The 10,759-nt window shown below is 41.3% G+C and overlaps 1 protein-coding gene across 1 annotated transcript; it reads left to right on the top strand.

Moving 5' to 3' along the window:
* Window positions 1-5,731: 5,731 nt before the first annotated feature.
* Window positions 5,732-10,423, top strand: LOC137806821 (endo-1,3;1,4-beta-D-glucanase-like). Its single transcript, XM_068607122.1, has 7 exons — window positions 5,732-6,212; window positions 6,344-6,365; window positions 7,036-7,162; window positions 7,508-7,598; window positions 7,779-7,868; window positions 9,333-9,433; window positions 10,134-10,423. The coding sequence occupies exons 1-7, from the start codon at window positions 6,065-6,067 to the stop codon at window positions 10,272-10,274; spliced, it is 720 nt and encodes a 239-aa protein (XP_068463223.1). The 5' UTR covers window positions 5,732-6,064; the 3' UTR covers window positions 10,275-10,423.
* The last annotated feature ends 336 nt before the right edge of the window (window positions 10,424-10,759 follow it).

Below are 10,759 nucleotides of genomic sequence, written 5' to 3'. Positions count from 1 at the left end.
CATCAAGGGGAAAGAATTCACTACGGCAATGGCTTCTACCATGATGCAAAGTCCAAGCTTCCTTCGGTCAAACTACCTTGTTTTAATGGTTCTAGTGATCCAAATGTGTATTTAGATTGGGAGGCTAAGTGTGAACAAATTTTTGAGATCCATGAGATCCAAGATGAGCATAAACTCAAGCTAGCCACCCTAGAGTTTAGTGATTATGCCATGAAATGGTGGCATGGGATTGTAAAGGACATTATCTATCACAAGGGTCCTCCCGTGGACTCTTGGAACTCTTTAAAGGATCACATGCGCGCTAGGTTTGTACCCCCACATTTTAGGAAAGACCTCATGTTGAGACTCCAACGGTTTCAACAAGGCACGCTAAATGTGGATGAATATTATAAGGAGCTTGAGACGCTTGTGCTTAAAATTGAATTAGAAGAAAGTGAAGAAGCCATGGTTGCTAGGTTTGTGAGTGGTCTTAGGAAGGATATCCAAGACATTGTTGAGTTACAAGAGTATTCATCATTGGGCTCTTTAGTTCATCTTGCAATGAAGGTGGAAGCCCAACTTGCTAAGAAAAACTCTTTTAAAAATGCTTCCAATAATGGATACTACTCCAAGTCTTGGAGAAACAAAACTTCTTTTTCTAAACATCCTTCCAAAGATTCTTCTTTCAAACCCAAGGAATCTAAGCCATCAACAATCTAGACCATCTCCTTTTATCCATGATGGACTTGGGCTCTTTGGGCTTTGGCCTTCTTGGGCTTGGGCTTGGGCTTTGGGCTTGGGCCTCATCTTTATTTTATTTCTTCTTTTAATTTTGAGAAGACTAGAAGGAAGAACTTCAAATGTGAGGGTGGATGTCCTCTTCCTCCATTAATAAAAGCCTCCTTTATTCCACGACCATGGGCACGACCTTCCCGTCGACGACATGGTGCATGGGGTCGCAGTTCGATATATTGATGCCAGGGTTCTCACAGGACGCCTGGGTCAGAGCCTCCTGGAACCCCTCCTCGAAAGTACCCGCCATCTCCTGGATAAGGGACTTTTTCTCCTTCTCCAGCTCCTCAACGGCAGCATCCCCAGAGGTCACCTGCTTCTCCAGAGCCTCTTTCTCAACGCGAAGTCGACTGACCTCGACCTGTAGCTTGTCGTAGTCAGCCCGGAGAAGGTCCATAGCTTTGGCCTGTGTGGCCATTTCCCCCTCCATCCGCTCCGTCTTGTCAGCCTGCTCACGGCAACGGTCCTTCAGGTCCTTTTGAATTTCTGCATCAGCTTTGAGCAATTCCTGAAGGCCCGTTACCTGGACTTGGAGGGCGACTTCACGAGTAAAAAAGCCAGCCTGGAGCTCCAATGCCTCTGCCAGTTGCCTCTCAGTTTCTGCTTTGGACTCTTGCGCTTGCTTCAGAGAGGTTTGGTAAGTTTCGTTCTGGCGCCCCAGGGTCCTCATTTCCTCCTCCAGAGTAGTCGCCTTTGTTTCCAAGGCCTGGAGAGTTTAAGCTTGCATAACCGCGTTTCTGGCCTGGGCGCGCCTTTCAAGGGCCACCGCCAAGAAGGCCCCCAAGTAGAAGGGCATGCCTTCCTTCCTGTCGGTGCCCTCTGGCAGAGTCCCGCCGCTGAAGCCCCTCATTAGATGCATAATCGGAGGAGGGATGGCGATGAAGTCAGGGGCGGCAGCGACGGAAGCAGGGGAAGCAATAGTTTCTGCCGGCGGCGGAGGCGGGGCAGATTCGGCGCCTTCGCCCCTTTCCTCTTGGAGTGTCATGGGGGGGAGTGAGGTCGCGCTCGGGGGGTTATCCATGAAGGGGTTCCCTCCCTGGGGCGACGCCTCTACCGAAAGAGGAACCCGCGCAGATTTTCTTCTTCTGAAGGGAGCCACGCCTTCTGAGTCCTCATCATCTGATAGAATCTCCAAAACCCGTTTCCCTTTGTCAAGGGGGGTTGGAGCCGGTGACGAGGCCGCGGCTAGGGGAACAGCGGCGATGGGTAGAGGAGAGCGAGGAGTCTGAAGTGCTGCAAGGCCGTGAGGAGACGACGGAGGTGAACTCAAGGTAGCCTCGGCGGTGATTGCAGGAGGCGGCGACAGAGTCGGTGGGGGAACCGGATCAGCAGCAAGGGTGGAGGAGGCGCCCGCCTTGGCGGCACGTGCCTCCTTCATTGCCTTCGCCAGCATCATTCTCTTGGAAGCGCCCATCACCGATCCTACATCAAGACAGACCAAACAGCAAGAATTAAGACCAAAGCAGCTATGCAAAACTACAACACACATGGAGGCGTGAAATGCAAGTAACATAGCACAATATAAAATGAGTATAAGAGTCTGGGGAATCAAACGTTCGATAGTAGGCTGTTCACAACAAAAAAGATGAGGGGAGGGCCCCTTACCAAAGTAGGTGGTCAGGGCGTGAGCATTGTACTCACTAGCGACCAGCTTCAAGGTATCAAAAACGATCCCCAACCCGGCCAAGGCTTTGCTTACCTCCCTATCGGCGGGAGATAGCTCTTCCAGGGTTTTGGCCCTGAGCAATTTAGGATGTTCCGTCCAGTAAAGAGGAAAGCCATCCAGAGCTGTGGGATCGTGCTTGGCGCTGCACACCCTGAAGAACTTCCCTTTCCAGTTCTTGTAAGAATTCTGGAAGAGGGAGAGGAGGATCCTTCCCGCGATCCCGGAAAAGCTTACCCAGAAGCTCTTCCCCTGCTTCTTCACCTCAAAGAAATGCAGGAAGACATCTACAGAAGGGGGGATACCCAGGTGTCCACAAAGAATTTGAAAACCCCTCACGAATGCCCAGCTGTTGGGATGAAGCTGGGCGGGGGCAGTGTTGATTTCAGTGAGAAGCTCCCGTTCGAAGGGAGTGAACGGGAGACGCACTCCTACGCGCTTGAACACGGTCTGGTACATGAAGAAGAAGGGTTTCCCCTTTCTAGGTCTGTCGTCCAAACAAACAGGTTCCCTAGGCCTGCCGGGACAGACGGATATGTGGGCGTCGTGTGTGCGGCAGAAGGCGTTAAAGTTGTACAAATGGGGATCCCCCCGGTGAGCCTCCAGGTCCTGGAAGGAAGTCAGGCTGGTGCATTCACTCAGAAGCTCGTCGGGGGCCCAGGGGTAGAAGGCTTTGTAGTTGGACTTGGGGGTCGTGGGGGAAGAATCAGGCTCCGCGTTCGCGCGCGTCATGGTGAAAATAGATAGCTGGAGAAAGAAGAGAGGAAAAAGGGTTTAGCAAGTGTAGCCATGGCAAGAAGGGGAAAGAGCCCCAGGAAACATCACCCACGCGAGAAAACCCAGAGGAGGAAGAAAAAGTGGAGAAACGCAGTAATGCACGAATAACAACAGTCCCAGGCAGTTCAATGAATCATCTAATGCGACGAAAGGGAAGAGTCATGAGCACTCGAAATCGTACCTTTGCTATTGGAATGGAGGCAGTAGAAGAGCGCAGGAAGGAGAGAATCGCGATTGCAGAGAAAAAGGGTTTTGAAGGCGATGAACAGTGCGGAGTGCAGAGCAAATGAATGTAACAGTAGGGTGAGCGCGGGGTTTGGAGTAACTTAAACGTTACATTTCGCAACTCAAGAGGCGCTAACTGAGGGTCGTGGGATCGTGCCACGCGTCAGAGGATCAATTGCCCAAGGGAAACGCAAAGGTCTCTGAAGGATGGCCGCGCGATGGGCCACGTGGCGCGCGATCAAGGGTAGCCCAAAAGGTGTTATCATCCTCGTTTCAGAGGAGGTCAAATCAATCAGTAAGAGCGCTCCTAGGGTACAGAAAGCGTCACGTCAACAATTCGAGAATTGTTGAGTCAGCAGGGAATGACACGTCATCAGGATGGCACGTGGACGGCGTGGGCGAGGCTTTAGTCTTTACGCTGAAGACAAGTCTTCAGCTTAAGACTGGGGGGCTTGTGTACCGTCCCGTATCCGGGGCGTCGACTAAGTCAAAGTCAACGGCTGGAGAGTCAAAGTCAACCCAAGGCGTCGCCTAGGTGGAGAGACGCCAAGAGGAAGCGTCGCCAAGGCAAGGCGTCGCCTAGGTAAAGGCGTCGCCCAACCAGGGCGTCGCCAGATCAAACAGTGCTGAAGCAAGGCAATCACGGTGCGGTTCCCCGATACCCATGGGTAGGAAAGACCATGGAGGGAGCGACGCCGTGGGAAGGCCTCAGGTCCCAATAGCACGGGGCAGCGATAAAGAGAAGGAAAAGGTGGCTTCAAGGCCACAGTAATAGTACCAGTGAAGGGCAGCCTGACTCGTGAAGTGCTCCTGCCGCCCCAGAGACGCCTGTGGGGCAGATACGACTCAAGAGGAAGGTCACGCCCAGGGCAGCCGGGTGCAGGGTACAAGAGGAAGGCAGAGACGCTCTCAAAGTAAGTGACTAGATACTTGGGTGCATGAGTTGGCACCCAAAAAGTCACCCCTAGCGCAGTAGCACTCCCAAGCAGGAGGACTCACACGTAGAGACGTCCCCAGATGGGCAGAAACGCCCCCAGATGGGGTCATGGCGTTGTGAGGCCCTCCACGTGTACGACAGCCATACCAGAATAGAAACACCCTTTAGTCAGGTGCCAGGTAATTAAAAGTCATTCAATACAGTTTCCCTTTCGAGCATTCAGGTACTATAATGGCTCCCGAGCGTTTCAACGTCTTAAATGCGCTACGTTTTCTAATTAAGCGCTTTAATGAGTGCGTTACGTTTGTGATTAAAAGCGCTTTAAGGCGCTTTAAATGCTGGGGTAGTTTAAATAGCGCGGAGAATGTTGGAAAGAGGGTGGGAACTTTCTGCAAATTTACCAGAGCTCTCTAGTTGCTTGCTCGTGCTTCATTTAGTTACAAACAAGGGACTGGGGAATATTTTTGCCTGAAAGAGAGAACACAGATACACAGTTATTTTTTACCACCTTCAGAGTGCCATACGCGGTGCTCAGAGACGGAGGTGAATAGTTTTGGTGTTTCTTGCTGGCTGACTTGAGCGTCGGAGTGCAAACGGCCGCTAGGGCGCCTCTTTGTCCTCTTTTTTGCAGGAATCCACAGGCAATCAGTGGGAAGGAGTCCCTAGCTGACGGTTGAGGTCGCGCACGAAGAACAACCTTTCTTGTCCAGCCCACTTCAAGAAATTATCCTAAGGAAGAAATACTTACAAAAACTTATAACAACTCCATATTTTATGCACTCTTTATAAATACACAACATATAAGTATGGTTGTGACATTTACTTCATCTATTTCATCTATCATAAATGTGTCACTACTACTGTATAATATATTAAAAGATATTGACTATTCTATATAATATCATTTACTCCAAATATGATATATTTTGTAACACCTCGATTCATAATACTTATGAAAAACATCGATACATATTACATAAAAAAAAAAATCACACCTCGATAGATACATTCCAGAAATTCAATTTCGGAATTGAAAATGAATTATAGAATTAAACATCTGAAACACTGAACATGATTTTCGAGAATGTAATTCCTAAATTTTTCTATTCCATAATAAAAACTACACTCTAGAATTACATTTACAGTTTGAATTCCAGAATTATTTTTTTAATTCGAGAATTGTTGTGTGGTACGTTATAAAACAAGTAATTTGGAATAATTTTTAGTTTTTAGTATTGTATTCCGGAAGATAATTGTGTTTTAAAATCATTTTCTTCAATAATACAATGCCAAAAACAAAAAAAAATAATTATAGATTACCTGTTATAAAATGTACCACAATTTCCTGAAAGCAATCCTATAAACACATTGCATAAGCTTTTTTTTTTTCCGGTCCAATTCTGGAAATGCCATTTCATCATTTCGACCATTATTAAAAAAAACCCTTCATACACGTTCACCACATTAGCTATCCCTTGTCTCCACCATACCCACCTTCAGCCAGAACCTCCAACAAACTCTTCCATGGAGGTTTTACCTTTTCGCAAAGACAAATTTGGTATTTCAGAGTTTGTGGGGGTGCAGGTTCAACTATTGGGGGTGCAGTAAGCAATTGCTAGCATACAGTATTAGTAACGTAGTAGGGTTGTTGTTAGCGTTGAGTTCAGAGTGGTGATAGCTTAATATTATCAATGTCAGGACCTGAGTGCTGCTCAAACCCACCACTTCTGAACCCTAATGCAGGAGCTGGTCACGTTGAAAAACTCGCTGGTCTCGATTCATATATCGCCGGTTCCCCCAATTCCAATCTTGCCGTTCTTCTTATCTCCGACGTTTTTGGTGATCTATTATCAAAGTTCCATCTTTACTCTTTTGTTTTTATTCTCTTCCTTTCTGCATCATTATTTTCTGCTTCTGCATCACAAATCCTTTTTTTTTTGTTAACTTAACATGCTCAATGTATTTTGCAGGGTATGAAGCACCGAATTTAAGGTATGGGCTAATTCTAAAATCTTCTGTCTATTTTTTATTGATATTCTAGTAGTAGTTTTCTAAGTTACAAGTTATGGCAAGTTATCTTGGTCTCTGGCCACTTTCCAAGTAATGATACAGTAGTTTACCTCTCATGATATTTGATTTGATTTGATTTTATTTTTATTCCTATTTATTTTTCTGATGAATCATGCTTTGTGCTTGCTGATTAGGGAGCAAATTTGTGTTTCCTTAGACCCAACTACTCGTATATAGATTAATTAAAATTTACAGAGCTTCTAAAAATACATTCTATACTTTGTCCTAATTCAACTTGTGCTTTTTAAAGTGCCTTCTCCCGACCTTTGGGTGGTATTGATAGAATATTGATTTTCATAAGGAAATTATTAAGTGAATATCCATTTCAATGTATATGTGTAAATCAAGTGAACCAACCAACCACTCACTAATATTGTATATGTTAGATTATTACTTCGTTTTTAATCTTTAAGTGATTTACCTGATCATTTGTTTTATTGTGATGCCTTGCCCTTTATAAATTTATTTAGTAAATTATGCCACCAATAGAATTTGGATGTTTCATTCTGCTCTCTTTGCCGAATCTCTCTTTCTATGATGCCTAATTTAGTGTACCCCTAGGAAGTAATACTGTTTGTTTTGTGATGTAAAGGAACATTGCAGACAAGGTTGCAGCTGCTGGGTATTATGTGGTTGTTCCTGATTTCTTCTTTGGTGATCCATATAATCCTGAGAATGCTAACCGGGCTATACATGTCTGGTTAAAAGATCATGGCACGGTTGGTTCTTATTTATAATTAATTGGTGGTTTATATAATTGTCCCCTTTTCTTTTTAAGTATCTTAAATGTTTCGTTTTATTGAAACTGAAGTTTTTGCCGTGTTGCAACTTTGATAACACTAGTTCTGATTACAGAAGATTACCGCTGGATTCAGATGTCATTTTATTTAATTTTTTAGTACCATAGCACTTTGCCAGTCCTATGTTTTAATGTTAGTCTGCAACCCGTATATGTTGTTTTAATTTGTAGATAAGATGTTATAAAGTATCGTGTGGATCAAATGTATCACAGTCTGTAACTATAAATTATTCTCTTCTCTGATGCTTTCATATTATATTAACAGGACAAAGGATCTGAAGCTGCAAAATCCATAGTTGAAGCTTTGAAAAGTAAAGGTGTTTCGGCTATTGGGGCTGTTGGATTCTGTTGGGGAGGTTAGTAATTCTGTTTCACTTATTTGGAGTTCTTATTTACCCCCCTCCTTTTGTGTATTTACTAAGATACTATAGGACTTTCAGCTCCTCTTAAGCATAATTATTGGTTTGATATAAAGTTTTAAACATGATCAAGTTAATAATCAAACTCAGAATGTACCCTTATCTTTAATCCTACAGCTAAAGTCGTGGTTGAACTTTCAAAATCAAGACTAATCCAAGCTGCTGTGCTTTTACATCCATCATTTGTCTCTGTGGATGACATCAAGGGTATGGATTTCAATGTTTAGATTATTTCTTAATTTGCATATTTGTTCATGGAAGATTACTCTGCCTCTTACAACTTATAAGGAAGAATGAGAATCTAAATGATGTTGCAGGATCTTGTCAGACCATTAATCTAAGCATGTTTGTCTGAATGGGGTCTTGCATCACTTTCACAAATATCACATTTGTCTTCACATGGACTTACAGTGCATTTTACATATTGCTGATGTAATCAAAGTTATTTTCATTACAAAGTTATGAATAATATGTTCTTGATTAGTGAAACTGTGCATAAACTGTTACAGGAGTAGTTGGCTTTCCTGTTCTTTTTATTTTTGTGAAATTATATTGGCATCTACTGTTATGAACTTATCATAATCATTACATTTAACATTTAGTTGTGGGATATAAATGGATTGGTGAATATGTTATTGTTAAATTAATTTGTTATTCCCTGAATTCTTTAGAATTTTTAAACAGGTTCATTATCCTATGTTTAAATGAGGAGAAACAAAAATTGGGAGGAAAGAAACCTTTTGAAATTTGATCATTTCTCTTGTTTAAAAGAGAAAATGAAAACAAATATGTGAGAAATGTCATTGACTAAAAGAAACAAGTAAAGTTAAACATGTCTCCCTGATTCAAATTTAAATTTCTTCTTTCCTTCCTCCTCATTTTCTTTTAACTCATCTAAACATATTAAAAAAGTTTGCAGTTAGATTCTTGAGATTATAAATCCTTTTTAATTGCGTCTCTGGTTAGGATACCGTCAAAGAAGAAAAACTAATTTGAAAATTCTCATATGGACCAAATTTAGTGAATAATTAAGTACCGACCCGGTCTCTAGACTCAGTGGTGGAGACAAGGGGGGGACCCTCGGGGCCCCTCAAAGACTTGAAATTTATTGATATTTATATATAATATCTAATATTATTTGCGATTTTCCATTTTATTAACTGGAAAAAAAAAAAACAAATATAGGCACACCTTGCTTATGGATGATTATTTTTGTCTGAAAGGTGATGAAAACCTAAAACAGTCATGGTATATATGTATGTTATATCATGCAGGAAATATATATAGTAGTGAAATAAAATAGGAACTAAAATTTTGGGAAGAAAAGCAGGAAAGAAATAGAAGGTGGAGTTTCTAAGGCCTATGCTTGCAGTCGATGTTCTAATTCCTTAAGGACAACAGTTTGCTATGTAAGGATAATATAATTTATCTTTTTGTTTGAAAAAATCTGTCCTGGTCCATGATTGATTTACAACAGTGCATTAAACTGTTTGGTTTAATTGATTGTGCATTGATTCTATTTTATTGAAATTTGGTTCATACCAACTAATTCAGTTGTCATTTCTGAATCATTCAAAATAGTGAGTGAAGAAGGGTAAGTGATTAGCAGATTTCTTGAAGCTGTGACCAAGACTTTCATATTCTAACTGTCAATTATTGGTCTTACTTCAGGTGTTGATATTCCAACTGCCGTACTTGGTGCTGAGATTGACAAAATGTCTCCTCCAGAGCTTGTGAAACAGTTTGAACAAGTCCTAACTGCTAAACCTGGGGTTGTCTCTTCTTTCTTTTGCCGTTATCTACCATCGTTCTATAATACCTTAATGTTTTGTGTAGAAACTGATTGAAGGAATAATAATTGTAGAAACTAATTGAACGAAAACAAAACTAAAGCTGTAAGGAAATAACAGAACTGCTGAACTGATGCATTTTATTTGATTTACTTCAACAATATATATAAATAAAATTATAACAATCAGAAGCTATAAAATAGGAGCAATAACTAACCACTAATACAATACTCACAACCCTGTCAACACTTTCAATACCACTAGACCAGTAAAGAAGACTAATTCAAACTTTAATAAAATCTGAATTAATAACCAATAGTAATATTATTTTAATATAACTATGTTGATTGTTTTTTCTTCTACAATTACAAGATGAAATCTTCTTTCTTCCTCCCGTTTTTTTTGCTTTTGTGGGTGCAGAAAAGTTGGAATTGATTGATCTATGGGAAGCTTAGCTTTATTCAAATTTCATTTTAGCATTCCATTTATAACTCGTTTATATTTTACTTCTTGGTGTACACTTGACCTATAAACGTTAATTATGTTTAGGTTATTGGATATAGTTTTTGAATTGAGGAGAAAGTTGTGTACTTTATATTGAGTTTGTTTAACGTTCCTGTACTCAAAATAGAAAGTCGGATGTGTTAGTTAACACCAATGAATGAATGTTTATTTGTTGCAGATTGATTGTTTTGTTAAAATATTTCCTCAAGTCTCTCATGGTTGGAGTGTGAGGTACAGAAACGATGATGCAATAGCTGTGAAGGCTGCCGAGGAGGCCCATCAGGACTTGCTGAACTGGTTTGCTAGACATCTTAAGTGAGAAATCTTGGTATGCTTAGAACATGCACATGTTTGGACAACAAAATAAAATAATGTGGATTATCATCTGTTACAAGAAAATAACTAATGTATCCTTTGCTTGTTGGACTATACTATCATGTTCAAAGGAATTATAATGTTGGACTTCAATCAGACGACCAGGAACAAAAAGATAAAAAGAAAAAAAATATATTAAAGGGATGCGTGTGATACAAGATATGAATGTAATATGATGAGATATTGGTGTTACATAAACAAAAGAAAATATTATAGAAATTCAGGTCATTTGCACATCTGCAAAGAAAACAATTGAAAGTATTGATAAGTATAAAATATTGTATGGTTTTTAGTTTTATGAAGAGGGAAATATGGAGACCAATGACATTGGGATAAATTGCTAAGAGGATCTCGTACTACATAATATCCCTGAAAATGTTATTTTTAACCAAGTTGAATGGAGTCATGTGATTATGTACCTAATTGTAC

Source organism: Phaseolus vulgaris, chromosome 3 (assembly GCF_000499845.2).
Source record: "Phaseolus vulgaris cultivar G19833 chromosome 3, P. vulgaris v2.0, whole genome shotgun sequence".
Classification (NCBI taxonomy): domain Eukaryota; kingdom Viridiplantae; phylum Streptophyta; class Magnoliopsida; order Fabales; family Fabaceae; genus Phaseolus; species Phaseolus vulgaris.
The sequence above is the reverse complement of the archived record's forward strand: the minus strand, read 5'-3'. Positions and strand labels throughout refer to the sequence as shown.

What these genes read in the sequence shown, in the direction of transcription:
- LOC137806821 (XM_068607122.1), top strand. Translation starts at nt 6,065, where the DNA reads ATGTCAGGACCTGAGTGCTGCTCAAACCCACCACTTCTGAACCCTAAT. An exon ending in TCTTATCTCCGACGTTTTTG is followed by an intron (nt 6,213 to 6,343) that starts GTGATCTATTAT and finishes TGTATTTTGCAG; the next exon opens with GGTATGAAGCACCGAATTTA. An exon ending in TGTTGGATTCTGTTGGGGAG is followed by an intron (nt 7,599 to 7,778) that starts GTTAGTAATTCT and finishes TTAATCCTACAG; the next exon opens with CTAAAGTCGTGGTTGAACTT.